The sequence below is a fragment of the Saimiri boliviensis genome, chromosome X (assembly GCF_048565385.1).
Source record: "Saimiri boliviensis isolate mSaiBol1 chromosome X, mSaiBol1.pri, whole genome shotgun sequence".
Lineage (NCBI taxonomy): Eukaryota > Metazoa > Chordata > Mammalia > Primates > Cebidae > Saimiri > Saimiri boliviensis.
The window spans coordinates 132,853-154,484 of record NC_133470.1 but is presented as its reverse complement, the minus strand read 5'-3'; the positions used below and the strand labels follow the sequence as shown (position 1 = coordinate 154,484).

The 21,632-nt window shown below is 42.2% G+C and overlaps 1 protein-coding gene across 1 annotated transcript in view; it reads right to left on the bottom strand.

The window, feature by feature from the left end:
- ARSF (arylsulfatase F) overlaps nt 1-21,324 on the bottom strand; it is a 39,743-nt gene extending 18,419 nt beyond the window's left edge. The window contains exons 1-6 of the mRNA XM_010336115.3: nt 21,170-21,324; nt 16,100-16,249; nt 12,138-12,259; nt 8,224-8,349; nt 5,251-5,674; nt 251-387 (exon numbers count right to left, since the gene is read on the bottom strand). Of these exons, the coding sequence (XP_010334417.2) occupies nt 251-387; nt 5,251-5,674; nt 8,224-8,349; nt 12,138-12,259; nt 16,100-16,249; nt 21,170-21,180 (970 nt within the window). The 5' untranslated portion in view covers nt 21,181-21,324. The remainder of the gene's footprint in view (nt 1-250; nt 388-5,250; nt 5,675-8,223; nt 8,350-12,137; nt 12,260-16,099; nt 16,250-21,169) is intronic.
- Between the last annotated feature and the right edge of the window lie 308 nt (nt 21,325-21,632).

The following is a 21,632-nucleotide window of genomic DNA, read 5'->3' as shown; positions in this document are numbered from 1 at the left end:
TGGAGATGCAGTCAAGTAGACAAAGACCCCAGTTCATAAGTGGATGGCATGCAAAGAAAGGAGAGGAAATGCTTATGGTATTTTGCTGACTTTCTCAATTGCTTGCAACTATTAGCTCACTTAAGTCTCAGACCAACCCTGTCCCGTGGACATAATTCTCTTCACTCCACATGTTGATCAAGAGCAGTTTTCAGGTGTCCTGTACTATCAGAACATGTGAGTTTCTGTCCACTTAGGTGCTGTGACTTACCCACCATGGAGTCCATTTCTTCCACATTGTCCCCATATAAGCCATGCTTGCTGGTGCCAATGAAATCGTCTGTGGTGGGGAGAGGTACGTGCACGTGAAGAAAGGAGAAGAAGAGGAGGAAAGGTCCCTCACGGTGCCTGAGAAGACATCAGTGACATGACTTGTGAATTTTCAACATCTATGAATGTGAACAACAATGCGTTTTGGCTTCTCGCAGACATGACGTCTTTCCTTCTTCTCCATGCTGCAGAAGATAGAGTGGGTCCACCCAAGGGCCCCATCCTGCATGAAATGGATTCCAAGATCCTCCAGCACCTCAACTGCTCCCCAACCCCTTTGGTGATGCTACTGAAACCATCTCTATAAACTTCATAAAGTCAATCAGAGAGGAAGGGAGGGGGTCAGTTTGCTCTCTAATCTATGTCTTCCTACTTGTCCTAGAATCACATAGACCCTGCTACAGGATGATAACATAACATTATGAAATGTTAAGTTTTCCATTTGCGGTAACCTTTCAGGTCCTGCATACCAGGGAAACTACTGATGTCAGCTGCTTTAAAGGACCCTATGAGAAGCTGACTTAACAAAGCATGCTGTTTCTATATTCTGATGATTTCATTCCCTCTTACCCCAACCTATCAGTGACCCCAAGATCCTCCATGATTTCCCTAAAAAACCCAGCCCAGAACCTTGAAAAGATAGATTGGAGACCAGGCACATTGGCACACACATGTAATCACAGAACTTTGGGAGGCTGAAGCAGGCAGGTCACCCGAGGTTAGTAGTTTGAGACCAGCCTGGCCAACATGTTGAAATCCTGTCTCTACTGAAAGTATAAAAAGTAGCCAGGCATGATGGTGGGCTCATGTAATCGCCACTACTGGGGAGGCTGAGGTGGGAGAATTGCTGAACCCAGGAAGCAGAGGTTGCAGTGAGCTGAGATTGCACCACTGCACTCCAGCCTGAGCAACAGAGTGAGACTCTGACTCAAAAAAAAAAAAAAAAAAAAAAAGATTTGAGGTCTCCTCTCATGTTTGCACTAATTGTCCTGAAACTATTACTCTTTCTCTGCTGTAAACCCTGCTGTCTCAGTGTACTGGTATGTTACTGTGCAGCAGGCACATGAACCTGGTAGTCCTGTGGCACCATCACTGTTCTTTTGATTCTCAGATGCCAGGACAGCTGTAGAATATCCTGCAAGCCAACACAGACCTCCCATATCATGAGAGTGCAAAAAGTCAAATCTAGCTCTGTTTGGTTGATGTTCTCACTGTTCATGAAGCCTCAAACTGCAGTCACACCCTGAGAGACATCAAGAGATAGTGGTATGGAAGTCATTTCTTAGCAAGATCAAGAGTTTCATGAGCCATAAGCCAGTACAAACAGAAATGCCTTGGCATTTGCACACTGTAGGTTCTCACATAAGGATACAGGGAACTAGGCTGGCCCACTTCTAATTTTGATAATCCATCTGCATGAATGATAAGTCCCCAGCTACCTAGGAAGCACACACCACAAATGCCATTTGTTGGGAAATTTTTGCCCTGACGAGATATCAAAATATACAAAAAGAAAAAGAAATGAATTTAAAAAACAAGACTTGTGTCATGGTGTCTTGAACAGTGACCCCTCAGAATTTATGTTCACTTGAAACCTCAGAATGGGGCCTTATTTGGAAATGGGGCCTCTGGAGATTTAATTAGTTAAGAGGCGATCATTCTGGATTAGGATGAATCCCAAATTCAGTAAGGTTGTCCCTGTAAGAGAAGAGGAGACACAAGCACAGAAGAAAAGGCCATGTGGAAATGGAGTAATGTGACCACCAGCCAAAAGACGTCTGGAGCCACCAGGAGATGGAGGAGGCAGAAAGGATCCTCCCCTAGAGCCTCCAGAAGAAACTGGATACAATTGTAGTAGATTGAATAGTAGCCCCCAGAAAGATATGTCCATATATTTGAAGCCCAAAACTTGAAATGAGACCTTATTTGGGTATAAGGACCTTTGCAGAGGTCATTAGTTAAGGATCTGAAGATGAGGACATCCTGGAATTAGGATGGGCACTAAATCCCATGACCATTGTCCTTATAGGAGACTTAAGACGAGGGCCGAGCGTGGTGGCTCACGCCTGTAATCCAAGCACTTTGGAGGCCAAGGTGGGCGGATCACCTGAGGTTGGGAGTTCAAGACTAGCCTGACCAACATGGTAAAACCCCATCTTTAAAAACAAACAAACAAACAAACAAAAAAAAACACGAGACACAGACACAGAGGGAAAGGCCATATGCAGATGAAGCACAGACTGGAGTGATGGAGCCACAAGCGCAGGGATGCCTAGAGCCACCAGGAGTGGGGAGGGGCAGGAAGAATCCCCCTTAGAGCCTACAGAGGAAGCACAACTCTGAACATTAAAGATTTAAAATTAAATAGTTTGCAACCCAAACTGAGCTGCCAAAATGAAGAGTCATGGTCAAAGTGATCAACTGAATAACGTCCCATTCGAAAGACAGCTACATCCTAATTCCCAAAACCTGTGAAGATGTGACATTACATGGTAAAAGGGAATGAATTAAGGATTGTGAGATGAGGTGATTATCTGGATTATCTGGGTGGATCCAGTGGAATCAGAAAGGTCCTTTCATAAGAGAGACACAGAGGGATCTGAGTCAGAAAACAAAATGCTACAAACGAAGGAATGGAGGCAGCTTCGAGAAACCAGAGACAGAAAACAGATTCTGCCCTAGAATCCCCAGAAGTAACTAGCCCCACGAGGTTAATTTTGGATTTTTGACATCAAGAACAGTAGGACAATAAATTCATGCTGCATCAGGCCACTACTTTTGTGGTATTTTTTTTTTTTTTTGAGACAGGACCTCACTCTATTGCCCAGACTGGAGTGCGGTGGTGCAATCACAGTTCACTGCAGCCTCAAAATCCCTGGCTCAGTTAATCCTCCCACTTCAGCCTCCCGAGCAGCTGTGACTACATATGCATGCCACCATATCCAGCTATTTTTTAAATTATTATTATTTGTAGAGATATGGTCTCCGTGTGTTGTCTTGACTGGTCTGAAGCTCAACAGGACTCAAGTGACCCACTTATCTTAGCCTTCCAAAGTGCTGGAATCACAGATGCGAGCCATTGTACTCTGCCCTATAGTGATTCGTTATAGCAACTGTAGGAGATTCATACACTGAGAATCCAGATAAAAACACTTTCTAGTGTTCATGAGCCTAATCCATGAGCTTATTGTCACACTGTCCAAGTCTTTGTATTTCCTGTTCACCATTGTTTTTTCCACTCAATATCATGTTACTGTGGATCATACGAAACTTCTGAAACTCGACAGAGGCTTTTGTGAACAATAGGATCTGTTCTTCAAGCACTAATGCAGAGTCATAGGTGAAACGTGTGAGAATGTTTGAAGACTCAAACTGGCAGACAGAAGAGAATAGGATTGCTTACCTTACACTTTCAGATTGGTTGGTGCTAACTTGCAGCATATTGATGCTCTTTCTGTGAAAATTCATAGAACTCTGCACATTTGGAAACATACCAGGGAAAAAAGGATTTGCCCTAAGTGACACCAAGCATTCAGTCTCATCTATAGAGCAAATATGGCCTTATTACTCCCAGACAACTTTTTTTTTTTTTTAAGACAGAGTCTCCCTCTGTTGCCCAGGCTGGAGTGCAATGGTGTGATCTCAGCTCACTGCAACCTCCGTCTCTCAGGTTCAAGAGATTCTCCTGCCTCAGCTTCCCAGTTAATGTTTGTATTTTTAACAGAGACAAGGTTTCACCATGTTGGTCAGGCTGGCCTCAGATGATTCACTCACCTCGGTCTCCCAGAGTGCTGGGATTACAGGCGTGAGCAACCGCGCCCAATGCCAGACTACATTTTTATTACCTTCACTTGGACTACAGGGTAAGGACAAAGCTGTGTACCAGAGTGCACAAGACACCTTACATCCTGAAAATCCAGATCCTACAATGGCTACTGGTAAAGATTAAGCCTCAATCAATATGGAAAAAACAAATGAAAAATGTGTCCACCAACTTTTTCTAAAGAAAATTTCTGGAGGCAGAAAATTTTGATAACAATCACCTTTGACCATTAACCTCATCCAATTCATGAAACAGCCCTTACGTATCACATGCTCAAAGAGAAGCCTTCTGATTTTCATTTCCCCAAGTAGGTTTTTTTGATTTTTTAACAACAGGGACTTAATGCAATGGACAATTTACTTTTTTGGTCTGATTCCCTAATATATAAAAATTCATCTATATCTATATCTATCTATAGGTATCAGGAAACCAAACAAAAAATATTACAAAACATACTATACATACACATATATAGTATATGTATAGGTATATATGCATATATGTTGTATGTATATATAGATATATATTGTATATGTATATATTTCCTGTTGTAAATTAACATGATGACAAGATGCATTGTAAATTCACATAAAAATTTTGTGAGTTTGAGTTACTAGGGTCTGTCCCCACAGTCTGACCACATATATATTTCAGAGCCAACAGAGAGACCATGATTTTAATAACAGGAGCCCAAACAAGGCATTATCTCTTTAGGTACCAACTGAAGAGTCCAGCTGGTCTTCAATACACTTTTTACACCATTCAGCAATATTCCATTTCCTAACTCAATATTTTTATACCATCATCCCCTATTATATTTATTAATGCATTAAAGATGTGCATAGTTTTAGGGTACATCTTGTGATTTAATGCATTCATATAATTTGTAAAGAATTATTACAAATGATTTATTATTTCAAACCAGTGTAATTGGGTTGTCCATCACCTTAAACATTTGTGTTTTCTTTGTGCTAGAGCCATTTGAATTATTCTCTTTTAGCTATTTATAATTGTACAATAGATTATTATCAACTACAATCACTCTACTGATCTATGTAGGTCCTTTTAAAAAAGAGATCGTTATCATGATTACATGTATTTTAAATTATTCCATTTACCTTTCTAAAAAGGAAATCGCCTCCTTCACCATGATGGATCCAGCCCGTTCAGCCTTCATGGGCTGCTCTGTGATCTCGTGCTCCCGCATGAGGAGGCAGTCCCAGTATAAACGGGTCGTGAAGCTGGAGAGCCAAGCATAGCCCAAGAGGAAAATAAAGAGAATCATGGAGAAGATCAGGAGCCAGGGAACAGAGACCCAGCCGCTCAGTTTCCCAAAGGTCAGTGTGAGTACAGCAATGGCAACCAGCTGTACGCAGAGCCAGAGCCGACTCTCAAAGGCTAGTTCCATGTCACGAGAGGGGGCCGGCCAGCAGCCGTCAGCGAGAGTGAATGGCATGCCATAGTAGTAGTCGAACCCATAATTATATGGATGGTGGCAGTGGTCACTTCGGGAGTCGCAGTTCAGGCCTTGATGCCATTTGCCTAAAACCAAACACACAAACACATCTGCACATCAATATGTCACCATATGCCAGCACATTGCAAAGAACCGTGTGACCATTCTTCACAGGAAACAACCAGCTAAGGCACACAAATAAAGTGGCAGAGACATGTCCTTGGTGTAAAATATCCAAGTTCCACTTAGCCATGGGTTTTTTTTTGTTGTTCTTCTTTAGTTCATAGAGGAAGTTTTTATTTAGGTCTCGTTGTGAGCAACAAGACAAGACAGGATAAAAAATAAGGGAGAAAAATAAAATCATTATTTTCTTTCAAGGACGTGAACTAGACATTTTCCCATTCACTGAGAAGACAAAGTCGTATCCACAAAGATAGATACATCATAGAGAAAAGGCAGGTTACATATGATGAAAGGATAGGTGTGTACATAGATATAGCTTGATAGATACATATGGATGATACATAGATAGATAGATAGATAGATAGATAGATAGATAGATAGATAGATAATATGTACAGAGAAAGGTAGGCAGATAGATGATAGAGATAGAGTGAGTGTTTGGATGGATGGATCAATATATAAATAGATACAAATATAGGTAGGTAGATAGGTAGGTAGGTAAATAGACAGGATAGAGGAGAGGGTAGGAGAGAACAGATTCAACTAAACGATGATGGCTAGATGGAGAGTGTATAGCTCCATCTAGCCTTCATCATTTATTTGAATGTGGATGGATGGAATGATAGATGAGTGGGTGATTAGACAGACGCATGAATAGAGCTGTGTTGTGGGAGATGAATAGACAGATAGGGTATGACGGACAAAAATAAATTATGGAGTACGCATCTATATATACATATGTGTATGTAATATCAATAGAGAGAGAGAGATGTGATAAATACGATAGAAACAAATGATGGATGGATACATGGGGCATGTATGTATGTATAGGTGAATGGATGGACACATGGGTGGGTGGCTGAGAAAGTGAAGAGATAGATAGGTAGATGGAGATACATGGGTGGATAGATGAATACATAGATATGAGGGGTAGATGGACTGATGGATAGATGATAGATGGATAGATAGGTACATGATAGATAAATGGGTCGATGAATAAATAAATTATAGATGATGAATAGACAGATGATGGGTAGATAGATATACAGATGATAGATAAATGATAGAAGATGGATCGATTAATAGACACATAGATAGATGGATGCATAGAGATACGTGGGTGGATGGATGGATGGAGAAAGAGAGACAGAGAGACGACCAATGATAACTATAGATAAATCATGGAGGATGGACCCAGCGTGGATAGATGAATAGCTGGCTGGCTGAAAATCCTAAGGGCACTCGTTAAAAACTGATTGAAGTAAGGAATTTATTCAGTAAAACGTACCACACTGAATGATCACCAAAGGGTGTATGTGAGTCCTGCTAGCATGTGGGTGCTCAGCAAACCCTCCGAGTCTGCGATAATGTATATCTACTAGGAATATTAACCGGTTCCTGTATGTGATAAGGGCCCCGTCGAGAATGCCTGTGCTTTCACCAAACTCAGTCCCTGCGGGTAGGTAGAGAGGCAATGCTCCTACTACAGCCCAGGGAGACCGCCTTCTGTTATCAACAGCAGATATGTCACCAAAATTGAAGGGATTTAAAATAGCACCTTATTCTCATGCCAACTGAAACCCAGGCTTCCCAAACAGGAATAGTAGTTGAAGCTCCAACTGCTGGGTGGCTGAGGACTCCTATCATCTTTGCAGTGAGAAAAAAATCTATGTAGTCCAGTTTTAACGAAATGAAGAGGCAGGTGACAGGATACATGGTGAGAGACTATGTGGGCATGCGGAGCCAGACAAATTTTATATTTTTGTAATATATTCATTTTAAAACATCTCCTATCACTGGGCTGTATGAAGAATCAGACTGGGTGTGCTGGCTAACTCCCGTAATCCCAGCACTGGGAGGCCAAGGTGGGCGGATCACTGGAGGCCAGGAGTTTGAGACCAGCCTGGCCAACATGATGAAACCCCACCTCTACCAAAAATACAAAATTTAGTCAGTTGTGGTGTCACACGCCTGTAGTCCCAGCTACTCAGGAGGCTGAGGAATAGGAATCCCTTGAACCCGGGAGGTGGAGGCTGCAGTGAGCTGAGATCGTACACACAGAAACACAACGAGACTCTGTCTTAAAATAAAGAAAGAAAGAAAGAAAGAAAGAAAGAAAGAAAGAAAGAAAGAAAGAACTCCCGGCACAAGCAATCCTCCCACCTTAGTCTCCCGAGTGCCTGGGACCATAGGCGCTTGCCACCATGCCCAGCTAATTTTACATTTTTAGAGATGGGATCTTTCTTTGTTGCCCAGGCTGGTCTGAAACTCCTGGCCTCCAGCAATCCTCCCACCTTGGCCTCCCAAAGTGCTGGGATTACAGGCATGACCACTGAGCCAGGACATAAGACATTGTGAAATACGGTGTTTCCAAGAAAGTCATAAATCAAGGGTAGAACAAAGGACATTATTACCTTAGGATCAATGACTAACACCCATTCTCGTGTCTTACCTATAAGCGCCGTGCTGTATCCTTGCTTCTTTAGCAAGGCTGCAAATGTTGTCTCATTTGGAGGGAGGCCTGAGGGGGCTGCAAGACTCTTAACGACACGTGTATTATTACCACTGGAAACCATACCTAGAGGTGGTGTGGAAACAAGCGCAACGAGTTGGTGTTGCTATGGAGGAAATATTTTTGTCACTTCGAAATCTGCACGTTGAAAGCCTCATCTGCAAGGTAATGGTTTCAGGGGGGGGATGAAGTCAGGAGCATAGAGCCTCAAGAATGGAATTGGTGCCCTTATAAAAGGGACCCCAGAGAGCTCCCTCACCCCTTTCACCACGAGAGGACACCGAGAGAAGGTGCCGTCTGGGAAGCAGGAAGCAGGTTCTCAGCAGATGCTGAATCTGCCATGCCTTGATCTTGGACTCTCAGCCGCCAGAACTGTGAGCAATTAATGTCTGTTGTTGAAAAGCCACCCTGTCTATGGCGATTTTGTTATAGCAGCCCAAATGAACTAAGAAAAGACCTTTCCTCCTTTCCTTTTTTTTTGAGACACAGTCTCACTCTGTCTCCAGGCTGGAGTGCAGTGGTGCAATCTCGGCTCATTGCAACCTCCTCCTCCCGGGTTCAGGCAATTCTCCTGCCTCAGCCTCCTGAGTAGCTAGGATTACAGGTGCGTGACAGAAAAGACCTTTTCTTTCTTCTTGCTCAAAGTCAGTGACAGCAGTCTGGCAGTAGGGTTGATACATGAGACTTTATTCTGCCTCCAAGAACCAGTGTCTGGAATCCATATAATCTGACATTAAAGTGCAGCATTTGTGCCTACAAGCCAAGACCACTTCCCTCACTTTTTTTTTCCTTCTCTCTCTTCTCTCTTTTTTTTTTTTTTTTTTTTTGTTCTTGAGATGGAGTCTCACACTGCTACCCAGGCTGGAGTGCAGTGGCACAGTCTCGGCTCACTGTAACCTCTGCCTCCCAGGTTCAAATGATTCTCCTGCTTCAGCCTCCCAAATAGATGGGATTACAGGTGTGAGCCACCATGCCTGGCTAATTTTGCATTTTTATGAGAGACGGGGTTTCACCATGTTGGCCAGGCTGGTCTCAAACTCCTGATCTCAAGTTATCTTCCCTCCTCGGCTTCCCAAAACGCTGGGATTACAGGTGTGAGCCACTGTGCCCCCAGCCCACTTCCCTCACCTTTAAAAATAGAACCATATGGGTGGATGTGGTGACTCACACCTGTAATCCCAGCACTGTGGGACACCAAGGCGGGTGGATCACCTGAAGTCAGGAGTTTGAGACCAGCCTGACCAATACGGTGAAACCCTGTCTCTACTAAAAATACAAAATTAGCCAGGCTTGGTGGCGCATGCCTGTAATCCCAGCTACTTGGGAGGCTGAGGCAGGAGAATCGATTGAACCCAGAAGGCAGAGGTTGCAGTGAGCTGAGATCATGCCACTGAGCTCCAGCCTGGCAACAGGGTGAGACTCCATCTCAAAAAAAAAAAAAAAACAAAACAAACAAACAAACAAAAAAAAAAACAGTATTCAAAGAAAAACTTGCCCACTTAAGTTCATAGCTGTATTCCTCACAATCGTTAAAGGGTGGAGACGTCTTGGCTGCCCTTCAGTTGATGAATGGATGGACAAATACATAAAAGGGGAAAGTGGATTCTTGGTGATCAGAGGCTGGGAGAAGGCGGAATAGGGAGTGACTGCTTCATGGGGACAAGATCTCCTTTGTGGGTGATGGGAATGGTCTAGAATTTGGTGGAGGCGATGGCTGTAGAATATTGGGAAAGTGCTCAATGAATTGCACTCTTTACAATAGCTAATTTCGGCCTGGCGCGGTGGCTCACGCTTGCAATCCCAGCACTTTGGGAGGCCAAGGTGGGTGGATCACTTTAGCTCAGGAATTCCAGACCAGCCTGGTTAACATGGTGAGACCCTGTCTCTACCAAAAACACAAAAATTAGCCAGGCGTGGTGGCAAGTGCCTATAACATCAGCTACTCAGGAGGCTGAGGAGGGAGAATTGCTTGAGCCCGGGAGTTTCAGGCTGCAATGACCTGCACTTTAGCCTGGGCAACAAAGGGAGACCCTGTCTACAAAAAAAAAGTCACCAGATTGAATGCAGTGGCTCATGCCTGTAATCCCAGCACTTCTGGATGCCAAAAAGGGAGGATGGCTTGAGTTCAGGAGTTCAAGACCAGTCTAGGCAACATAGCAAGACCCTGTCTCTACAGGTAATTAAAAAATGAGTCAGGCATAGTGGTGAACACTTGGGGTTCTAGTTACTTAGGAGGCTGAGGTGGGAGGATCACCTAAGCCTGGAAGGTTGAGGCTACAGTGAACTGTGATCACACCATTGCAGTCCATCCTGCACAACAGAGCAAGACCGTGTCTCAAAATCATAATCATAAATTAAAAAGTGACAAGAACATGACAACTAGAGCTTAGGATAATTTTCTTCTTCTCATTTCATTTTTATTTTATCTAACATTGATATATGGCTGGGTGCGGTGGCTCACGCCTATAATCCCAGCACTCTGGGAGGCCAAGGTAGGCGGATCACCTGAGGTCAGGAGTTCGAGACCAGCCTGGCCAACATGGCAAAAACCCATCTCTAATAAAAATACAAAAATTAACTGGGCCTGGTCACACATGCCTGTAATCTCAGCTACTCAGGAGGCCGAGGCAGGAGAACTGCTTGAACCCAGGAGGCAAAGGTTGCAGTGAGCCGAGAGCACACTGCTGCATTCCAGCCTGGGTAACAAAGGGAGACTCCATTTCAAAAATAATAATAATAGGCCAGGCACAGTGGCTCATGCCTGTAATCCCAGCACTTTGAGAGGTTGAGGCAGGTGGATCACAAGGTTAGGAGTTCGAGACCAGCCTGGCCAATATGGTGAAACTCGGTCTCCGCTAAAAATACAAAAATCAGCCGGGCATGGTGGCACATGCCTGTAATCCCAGCTACTCGGGAGACCGAGGCAGGAGAATTGCCTGAACCTGGGAGGTGGAGGTTGCAGTGAGCTGAGATCACATCACTGCACTCCATCCTGAACAGAACGAGACTTTGTCTCTAATAATAATAATAATAATAAATAAATGAAATGAAATTGATATAAATTGAGCAAAAGGATAATCCTACTCTCTCCATGGGTAACCTGCTGTGATGAAAGTTGTCCAAAATCTCATAGCTATTTCCTGGTTTATGACTCTGTGGTTTGAAAGAAAGGAAAAAAAGATATTTTGTGGTGAGAGACTGCATGTGTAAACCCATGCTGTGGTAACTACTTCATTCCAAGAGAGCGTCTTTTTCTTGACCTGAGAAACACAAACGTATACCCAGTGACTTGGAATTCAGATAACAGGCTGTCATTGCGTCCGAAGACAACTGATTCACGCAGGGTGGCGCTGCATCTATTTGAAGCACAATGATTTTGACGTGGATGGTGGTCGTTGCGTATGCCAGTGCATCTATGCTCGTGTGTGCTTTTTTCCTTTCCTTCGTACTTTTTCTTTTTTTTTTCCTTTCTAAGACATACTCTGTGAACGAGGCTAGAGTGCAATGGTGTGATCATGGCTCACTGCAGCCTCAAACTCCTAGACTCAAGTGATCCTCCCACTTCAGCCTCCCTCCCACATGCGACTATGCTCAGTTAATTTGAAAAAAAAAAAAAAAAAAAAAAAAAAAAAAAAAGATTTGTGGAGATGGGGTGTTGCTCTCTTGCCCAGGCTGGTCTTAAACTCCTGGGCTCAAGCAATCCTCCTCCCTTGGCCCCCTGAGGTTCCGGGATTACAGGTGTGAGCCATCGTGCCCAGTTCTTTTTTTTACTTGTTAAGGTAGTCAAGCCACATTTGTATCTCCTCGCATCCTAACATGAGGGCAGAGTCCAGCAGAGCCTCCAGTTTGCGCACCTGATCGGATGGGGTACCTTCCCGTGAGAAACGCGGACCGGCTTGGGCTGCAGAGGGAGGCAGCCGAGAGGTGCTGGGTCAGCTGCACTCCTTCCCTGGCAAGGCGGTCGATGTGAGGAGTCCTGAAGGGGGAGAGAGAAGGTGTATTGGAGAGAAGGAAAAGGCAGAGAAGGAGAGGGGAAAGCAGAGAAGAGCAAGAGAAAGACAAAGGGACACACAGAAAGGCAGAAGTGGAAAGAGAGAGGAGAGACAGATAGAGACAGGGACAGGCACAGAAAGTGAGGCAGAGAGAGAGACATGGACAGAAAGAAAGGATGAAAGAGAAAGACAGACAGAAAGAGAGAGACAGAAAGAGACAACCAGAAAGAGAGAGACGAAAAGAGACAGAGAGTAAGTAAGACACAGAGAGAAACAGAGAGATGGAAAGAGAGAGAGGAGAGAGAGACAGAAAGAGAGAGGGAGAGAGAAAGAGAAAGGGAAGAAGAGAGATAGAGAAAATGAGATTAAAGAGAGACAGAGAAAGAGGGAGACAGAGGAAGACAGAGAGGGACAAACAGAAAGAGAGAGAGGAAGAGACAGAAACAAAGAGAGAGATGGAAAGAGACAGAGATTGAGAAAGAGACAGAGACAGAAAGAAATGGAAAGAAAGATAAAGAGAGGGAGGGAGACAGAGAGAAACAGAAAGAGATGGAAAAAGAGAGACAGACAGGTGAGGGGAGGCAGACAGAAAGGGAGAGATGAAAAGAGAGAAACAGAGTAAGACGGAGTGAGAGACACAGAAAGAGAGAGATGGAGAGAGAGAGATGGAAAAAGAGAGGGAGAGAGAAAGAGAAAGAAATGGATAGAATGAGATAGACAAAGAGGGATAGGGAGACAGAGGGAGACAATCAGAGACAGAGATAGAAAGAGAGACAAGCAGACCGGGGTGGGGAGACAGAGACAGACAGAGAGAGAGATGGCAAGACAGAGAGAGGAGAGAGAGAGAGAGAGAGACCTGAAGATAAACAACATCTCTGTTCATTGTGATTTCCAGGTGCCCAGAGCGGGTCACCGCACACAGAGCTCCTTTTTCTTTGTTGCCTGTGTCAAGGTGAAATGGGACTGGGATTGCAGGCAGCTGTGGTTTTGCAGGCTTGGTATACTTGGGTGCTGCTATATGGTGTCTATTCACTGTACGGCAGCCTTACAAAATAAAATGCTTAAGGGATTGGGGTCTGATTCATCGAGGCTAATTGCTTACAGACCATACTTATGCTTAACTACTTACAGACCTAGGGATGGGGTCCACCCACCCGGCTGTTTGATAGATACATTCCCCTGCAGTCATGATTAAATATTCAACAGAAGGAAATCCCATCATTTTCAACAACACAGATGAATTGGAAGGGTATTAGATTAAATGAAATGGGCCAAGCACAGAGAGACAAATACTGAATGATCTCGCTTACGTGTGGAGTCAAGAAATATCAAACTCAGAAGTAGACAGTAGAATGGTGGGCATCAGGGGCGAGGGTGAGGGTTGAGAACAGGTAGGTTAAAGAATACCACGGTTCGTATAGCCAAATGTGAAGATCTGCTTGATCTATTCCCCACATAGAGGAAATACATTTAAGAGATCTGTTGCAGATACAACAATGTATTCTATTCTTCAAATTGCCGTAATTCTAACCACTCTCACTACATATAAATCAGTCTGTGAGGCTGTGCATGTCCATTAGCTTGGTTTAGCTGTTCCACAATGGATACGGGAATCGAAACATCATGATGTACACCATAAATACACACCACTATAATTCGTCCATTAAAAAATCATTTAACAGGAGATTTCTGGAGGCTGCAGAGACTTCTGGGAAAAGAATCAGTCACCTCTTGGATGAAAATAAAATGTGACAAATTCTACATTTATTCATGAGAGAAATTATTTATTCATTCATGAGAGAATAAATGAATAAATAAATCATTATTTATTCATGAGAGAAAACAATAGATAAACGCCTTGGTAGAGCTAGAAATTCTTCTTGAACAGGTAAATAGTGCAAGAAGAATTTCCAGCTTTACCAAGGTGTTTATCTATTTTTTTTTCCCAGATACGGAAATCACCTATCGACTTTTAAACCATTATTTATTTTGCAAAGAAAAAAAAATTGTAAACTGCATTCCTGGGGCATATGTGCCTGGTTTTAGATTTTGCATTATAATCTCACTTCTTGAATTGCTAATGTTTTCAGAAAACAGCGGTACCCCACGCCAACATCCTCTCTGTAAGTATCTGCTATTTATGGACACCGTTTCTGTGCTGTTGGGTGACTCCTCCCTTCTTTTCTCATAAGCAATGGTTAATTTTTGGCGACGACTTTTGACTCCTAGCTCTGTTGTCCAAAACTGTGACGACTACCTTCAGCATCTGTTAGTCAGACGACATAATGATCTTAAAAGTGTATGATGTATGCCTTGTAATGACATACTCCTAAGCTCAGTTTAAGCACGGCTAATACAGATGGCTTCCATCCACCACAAAGCTCTGAGTTTTTGTTTCATATCTGTTTTTCTTCTTTCAGAATGCCCATTGTTAAAGATATAAGCTCGTCACCTTAGAGGATCTGTTGCCTCCCCAAATTAGGAAACAGAATGATGGATTCTACTGAATATACATATTCACATTTATATATTTATTAATTTATACATATTTATGAATATATATGTTTATATATAAACATATATGTTTATAGATTATGAATATGAATATATATACATAATGAATATATCTGAATATATATTTATAGTATATACTTTTATATATTATGAATAGGTATGAATATTCATTTTATATAAATATTTGTGTAAAATATATAAATATATTTACATATATTTATTTACATATATTTGTATAAAATATATAAATATATTTATAGATTTATTTAAATACACACAAATGTATATAAATTTATATTGATATAAATGAATATATATTCACAGACATATATAATATGTATATATTCATGTATATATGAATAACATATTAATATATTTGTAATATATAATATACATTTATATATTATAAATATATTCATATGTTTATATATTGAACATATATTCATAATATATGGCTATATAATACAAAAAATGTATAATATATATTTTATACATCATAGAATATATTCATATATATTCATTATATACCCACAGATACATATATAAATGTCTATATAAATACAAAAATATAAATATATATAAATATAATTACATTTATATCATTATATTTTGATATTTATATTATTATATTTTATATGATTTTATTTCTTACAATTATATTCATGTGATTTGATATTCATATATGAAATATATCACATATATTTCTATAATTACATTTATATGTTCATATCTGTATATATACACATATACACAATCATCATGCTTCATAATAGACTGTAGGATCAAGGGTAGTTGTGTGTTAGGTACTATTCTAAGTTCTTTATATATATAAACTCAGGGGTATAAACTCTTCTCTGCATTCGACAAATAAGAAAACTAAGGCACAGAGAAGTTCAGTGACTTCTCCAAGACTTTAGAGCTAGTAAGTGCAGAGTCAGACTCGGGTCCAGACAGCCATGCTTTTACTATGACCATCCTAGTTCATGCTAGAGACACTGGATACGTTGATTATCCTGATCTGATCACTCTACATTGTATGTATCCAAACTTCACTGTGTGCCCTGTGAAGATGGACAAATATTACTTCTTAAGTTTAAAAACTGAAGGAGATTCAAATTAAAATTATTGAAAATGCAATTGTAAGACAAATAATCTAAATAATTTTAAACTATCAGAAACTTTAAAGTAACAACAACAAAAAAATCCCAACAAATCCATTTGGTTTTGCACGTAGATGCAGTGGAACGATTTGTCAGCCTGCCGACCCTGAACAACTGATGAGCGTATGATTTGCCATGAACCTGCCATACCTGATGGTGTCATTGCCGTAGCAGCCCAGATCTCCAATACCCAGGTCATCGGCCATAATCAGGACAATATTAGGCTTGTCGTCATGCACCCCCTGTGCCTGGCACATGTTCAAGAGTGCACACACCAAAGACATGAAGACCAAGGGGCTCCTGGAACACAAGCGGGGATGTTATTGGTATCAGGCTTCTCTGGGTGGATTCAGGATCCACCGCCCAACACAACGTAACAGGGGTCTTTGGAGATCAAGTGAACCTCCCAGACGTCTACCCAAACTCGAGTGTCTCTCTCCAAGCACCAAGCACTGCTGCTGAATAGCAGCGGAAGTGCCCAACATGACGCTCTCTTGACTTCTCTCTTCGCATAAAATAAAGGTAAAACAACAGAACACATGGACACAGGGAGGGGAGCACTACACGCTGGGGTCCGTCGGGGAGAAATGGGGGAGGAACGGGGAGGTGGGGAGGTGGGAAGAGGTAGCATGGGGAGAAATGACAGATACAGGTGAGGGGAGGAAGGCAGCAAACCACACTGCCATGTGCGTACCTATGCAACAATCTTGCATGTTCTTCACACATACCCCCAAACCTAAAATGCAATAAACAACAACAACAACAACAACAACAACAACAACAGATGTTGATGTGGATGTAGTGAAAAAGGAACCCTTGTACACTGTTGGTGGGAATGTAAACTAGTACAACCACTATAGAAAACAGTGTGAACATTCTTTAAAGAACTAAGAGTAGATCTGCCATTTGATCCAGGAATCCCACTCCTGGGTATCTACTCAGAGGAAAAGAAATCGCTATATATAAAAGAGATTTGCAGGTGGGTGTGGTGGCTCACACCTATAATTCTAGCACTTTGGAAGGCTGAGGTGTGTGGATGACCTGAGGCCAGGAGTTCCGAGACCAGCCTGGTCAACATGGTGAAACCCTTTCTGGACTAAACCCCGTCTCTACTTCTCTTCTAGGTGCAGTAATTCACGAATGGAAAACCAAACATCGTATGTTCTCACTCATAAGTGGGAGCTAAGCTATGAGGACGCAAAGGCATAAAAATGACACATGGACTTAGGGTGGGAGGGGAGTGAGGCACAAAAGACTACACGTTGTGTACAGTGTACACCGCTCCGGTGACAGGTGCATCAAAATCTCAGAAGTCACCGCTAAAGAACTTATCCATGTAATCAAACACCACCTGTCCCCCAAAAACTACTGAACATTTTTCTGAAGGCTAAAGTAGATTCCCTTCCAGGAGGGAAGTCCGAAAACATGTACTCAGAGGCAAAATCATTGCAGAGGATGGCGATGGTAAGAAGACTGAGGTTAACTCCCTCTTCCAGGGACCTAACCTCATTTAAGCGACTTAAATGAGCCTGTAAGGTTAAGGGATTTAACCTTTTAATTCTAAAATTAGAATTTTTATTCTAATTTAAGGGTGTGTGGGTGCGTGTGTTCCTTACAGTACTATTCACAATGGCCAACCTGTGAAATCAACCTCGGTGTCCATCACTGGATGAATGGATAAAGAAAATGTGGTACATATAACACTGTGGAATACTATTCAGCCTTGAAAAAAGAATGAAATTCTGTCATTGATGACAACATAGGGGAACCTGGAGGTCATTATGCTAAGGAAAATAAGCCCGGCACAGAAAGACCAATGACACATGAGCTCACTTCCGTGTGGAATCTCAAAAAGTTGCTCTCATAGAAACAAAGGGTAGAATGATGCCTGCTGGGGCCTGGGGGGCCAGCGTGGAAGGGATTGAGGAGATGCTGGTTGAAGGATAGAAATTTCAATTTGACAGGAGAAACAAGTTCAAAGACTGTATTGCAGTTGTGGTGACGATAGTTAATAAGAATGTATTTTAGAATTCAAAATTATTGATCAAATCTATTCAAAGTTCTCATCACAAATAGGTAAGTGGATGAGGCAACGCGCATTAGCATGATTGAGCCATTCCAAAATCCAGGCAGATTTCAAAACACCATAAATCTATACCATGTTTATATGTCAGCTTGTTTGACTCCAGGGACAATAAAAAAAAAAAGAAAAAGAAACTTAAAAAGGAAAAAAAATTAAAAAGAAAAATGAATTTAAAAGAATAAAAGAAAGACAAAAATAAAAATAAAAGAAGAATACAAAAAGGATGCATACATGCAATTTTTAAAAAGTCAGGTTGCAGTGGCCGACACTTGTAATCCCAGCTCTTTGGGCGGCTGAGACAGGAGAACCAGTTCATCACCAGCCTGGGCAACACAGTGAGAACCCATCCCTACAAAAAATGTAAAAATGAGCTGGGCGTGGTGGTGCATGCCTGTAGTCACAGCTACTCTGGAGGCTGAGGTAGGAGAATCACTTAAGCTCAGGCATTCAAGGCTGCAGTGAGCTGAGATCACACCACTGCACTCCAGCCTGGGTTACAGAACGAGACCCTGTCTCAAGAGAGAGAGAGAGAAAAAGAAAAACCCGCAGGAAAAAAAGAAAAAAGGAATTACCAAGCAAAGGAAAAGTGGAAGTTGGGGAAAGATGTGAACTGAGGAAAGAAAAGAGCATGGAATCTGAGGACCACTTGAGTCCACTTCACAACTCTGCTGAGTCCCGGCTGAGGTCATGTTTTCTTCAGGAAGCATGTAACCTTCTTCTCAGCATATCCCTACTCAGTCATCAGGTAATGAGTATTGGACCTGTGGATTGCTGATTCAATCTCTAGCTCATCTCTATACATGTTTCAAAACCCACTTCAAATATCTCCTCTGAGAGGAAAAGTACAAACAGCAGTTCATCCCTGCTGGCTCTCAGAGTCCATTATAAACACTCTGAAACCCTGGTAGCCACAGAAGATGACAATTGTTTTGCTTTATGCAAACATCTCCTAAGACTGAGAATGTCTTGCAGGCAAAAGCTACATGCTCAGGACCGTGGGCCAAATCCCAAGTTACAGAAATGCTCTTCATTTGCGAGAAGTTAGTTGAATTGTTTTATCACCTCCTGTTTTTACAGTACTTTAAAATCATATACACGGCCGGGCACAGCGGTGGCTCTCACCTGTAATCCCAGCACTTTGGGAGGCTGAGGTGGGAGGACCGCTTGAGCCTAGGAGTTCAAGACCAGCCTGGGCAACATAATGAGAACACGTCTCTACAAAAAATAAAGATAAAAAATTAGCTGGGTGTGGTGGTGAGCACCTGAGGTCCCAGCTACTCTGGAGGCTGAGGCTGGAGAAACTCTTAAGCCCAGGAGTTGGAGGTTGCAGTGAGCTATGATTGCAGCACTTTAGTCTACACTGGGAGACAGAGAAAAACCTTGTGAAACCCTGTCTCCAAAATCAGTAAAAATAAAGATTAACTCGTATGTATCTGTTGGAAATTTACAGTTTACATTTATATCAATTGCCTAACTCTCTCCTACCCTTTTTAAAAAATCACACACTTACTAAGTCCAAAGAATGAACTTAGACATCTTATGGCCAGCCATGTAAAAGCAGCATGTTGACTTATAGTAGGTTACAAGAAAAGAAAAAGAAAAAAGAAAAAAAGACAGACGATATCAAGTACCACTATCTGTAAGGCTGCATTCACAAACACACAAAATTATACAGTAGATTCAATGTGCTCACAATATAGTGTCTGGCTTTACCTAACTGACCCTCAATGTGCAGCTCTGAAGACCTTCCTGTTGTCTTTGGCAGAAGATATAGGATTAAAAAGACCAAAAAAAAAAAAAAAAAAAAAAAAGTCATTTGTGTGTTGATTAAATTAGTTCCCAGCATAAAATTCTCACTAGACTTGGGAGCCATATCCCTAATTCCAACATTTTAAAATTGATTTTCCAAGGCCACTACTGCATGAGTCCTGAACTCTCAATGAGTTCATTCTTTTGATCCTTTTTTTTTTTTTTTTTTTTTCAGGGAGTCTTGCCCTGGCACCCAGGCTGGAGTGCAGCGGCGCGATCTCGGCTTACTGCAACCTCCTCCTCCCGGGTTCAGGCGATTCTCCTGCCTCAGCCTCCTGAGTAGCTGAGATTACAGGCATGCACCACCATGCCTGGCTGATTTTTGTATTTTTAGTAGAGACGGGGTTTCACCATGTTGGCCAGGCTGGTCTCGAACTCCCTACCTCATGCGTTCCTCCCATCTTTTGGTCCATTTTAAAAAGAACTCCTTGTGGCTGGCCATGGTGGCTTATGCCTGTAATCCCAGCTACTTGGGAGGCTGAGCCAGGAGAATTGCTTGAGCCTGGGAGGCAGAGGTTGCAGTGAGCTGAGATTATGCCACTGCACTCCAGTCTGGGAGACAGAGTGAGACTGTCTCAAAACAAAACAAAACAAACAAACAAAAAAAAACAAGCAAACAAAAAAAATCCTGCTACCCCAAGTCCTGGGGCTCTTGCATGAGTTGCCTCAGTGGCGAAACCTGCCCTGAAACATGCTGGCACTAGGGAATTGTCTCCATGTCCTGCCAAGTCTAAAGTTTAAACTCAGAAAGCCTCTGTGTCCTGAATAAGAAAAGAGGCAGTTACTCAAATTGAGCTGCCTCTTTTTTGACTGCATTAATCCAAGTTCAAAACCACTGACTGACTAATGATTGCATTTAATTGGCGGTGGCAGGAGGTTAGGACTAAGGTATATGACAGCAAAATGAGTTACAATGAAAGAAAAGCCCATCTTCAGTCTGTGAAACTACCCATAGTTGTACCTTAAAATAACACTAAGAACAAAATACAAACTCATTCCTCCAAAGTGTGGATACTCTGGCCACAGACTACATACACACACACACACACACACACACACACACACACACACACACACACACGTTCTTGGTTAAGAAAGAAAAAGTAGAGAGGGAGCGAGGGAAGAAAGAAGAGAGGGTATGAGAGTGACAGAAAGAAGACTCTTACCCACACTAAAACTGGTTTAGAATCAAGATCAATGCCTTAGCTGATCCATTAAGTTTCAGAATACAAGGTCAAAGGAACTTTCAACTCTGCCCATTTCAACCAGAGGTTAAAAAAGAAAAAAAGCCTGAAAAAATGTATGGGAACAAGCCTTTCCCAACTTACCTATTAGTCATATTGTCTCTCTAGTATCTTAGAAGAGAACAGACAGGCTGCTGATGAGAGGCTGTTCTGCAAAGGCTTTGCCTCTTCTGGCAGCCGCCTCAAATCATTATAAAAGCGTTAGCCTCTCTCTGTCCCACCTCCCTCTGCCTCCGGAGGGCTGGTCCCTGCTTGGCTCACCCAGATGGTTCATGTTGATAATGTACAAATGAGGCAATCTGCACCTGCATTTGCAACTCTTACTACACATCCAGGAAAAGAAAAGCAAAAAACAGCAGTACAGCAACAACGAAACATTACATTTAGCAAGACACCTGCAGCCTGTCTTGCTGACGCTGAATGTTCTATCTGTGACAAGCACCAAACCCATTCATCACACCAGGATTCAGACTGGCTCTTTTGAGCCAGAGTAATCATGTCCCTTGCATTACGGTGACCTCATGGTCTATAGCAGTGCTTCAGAGAC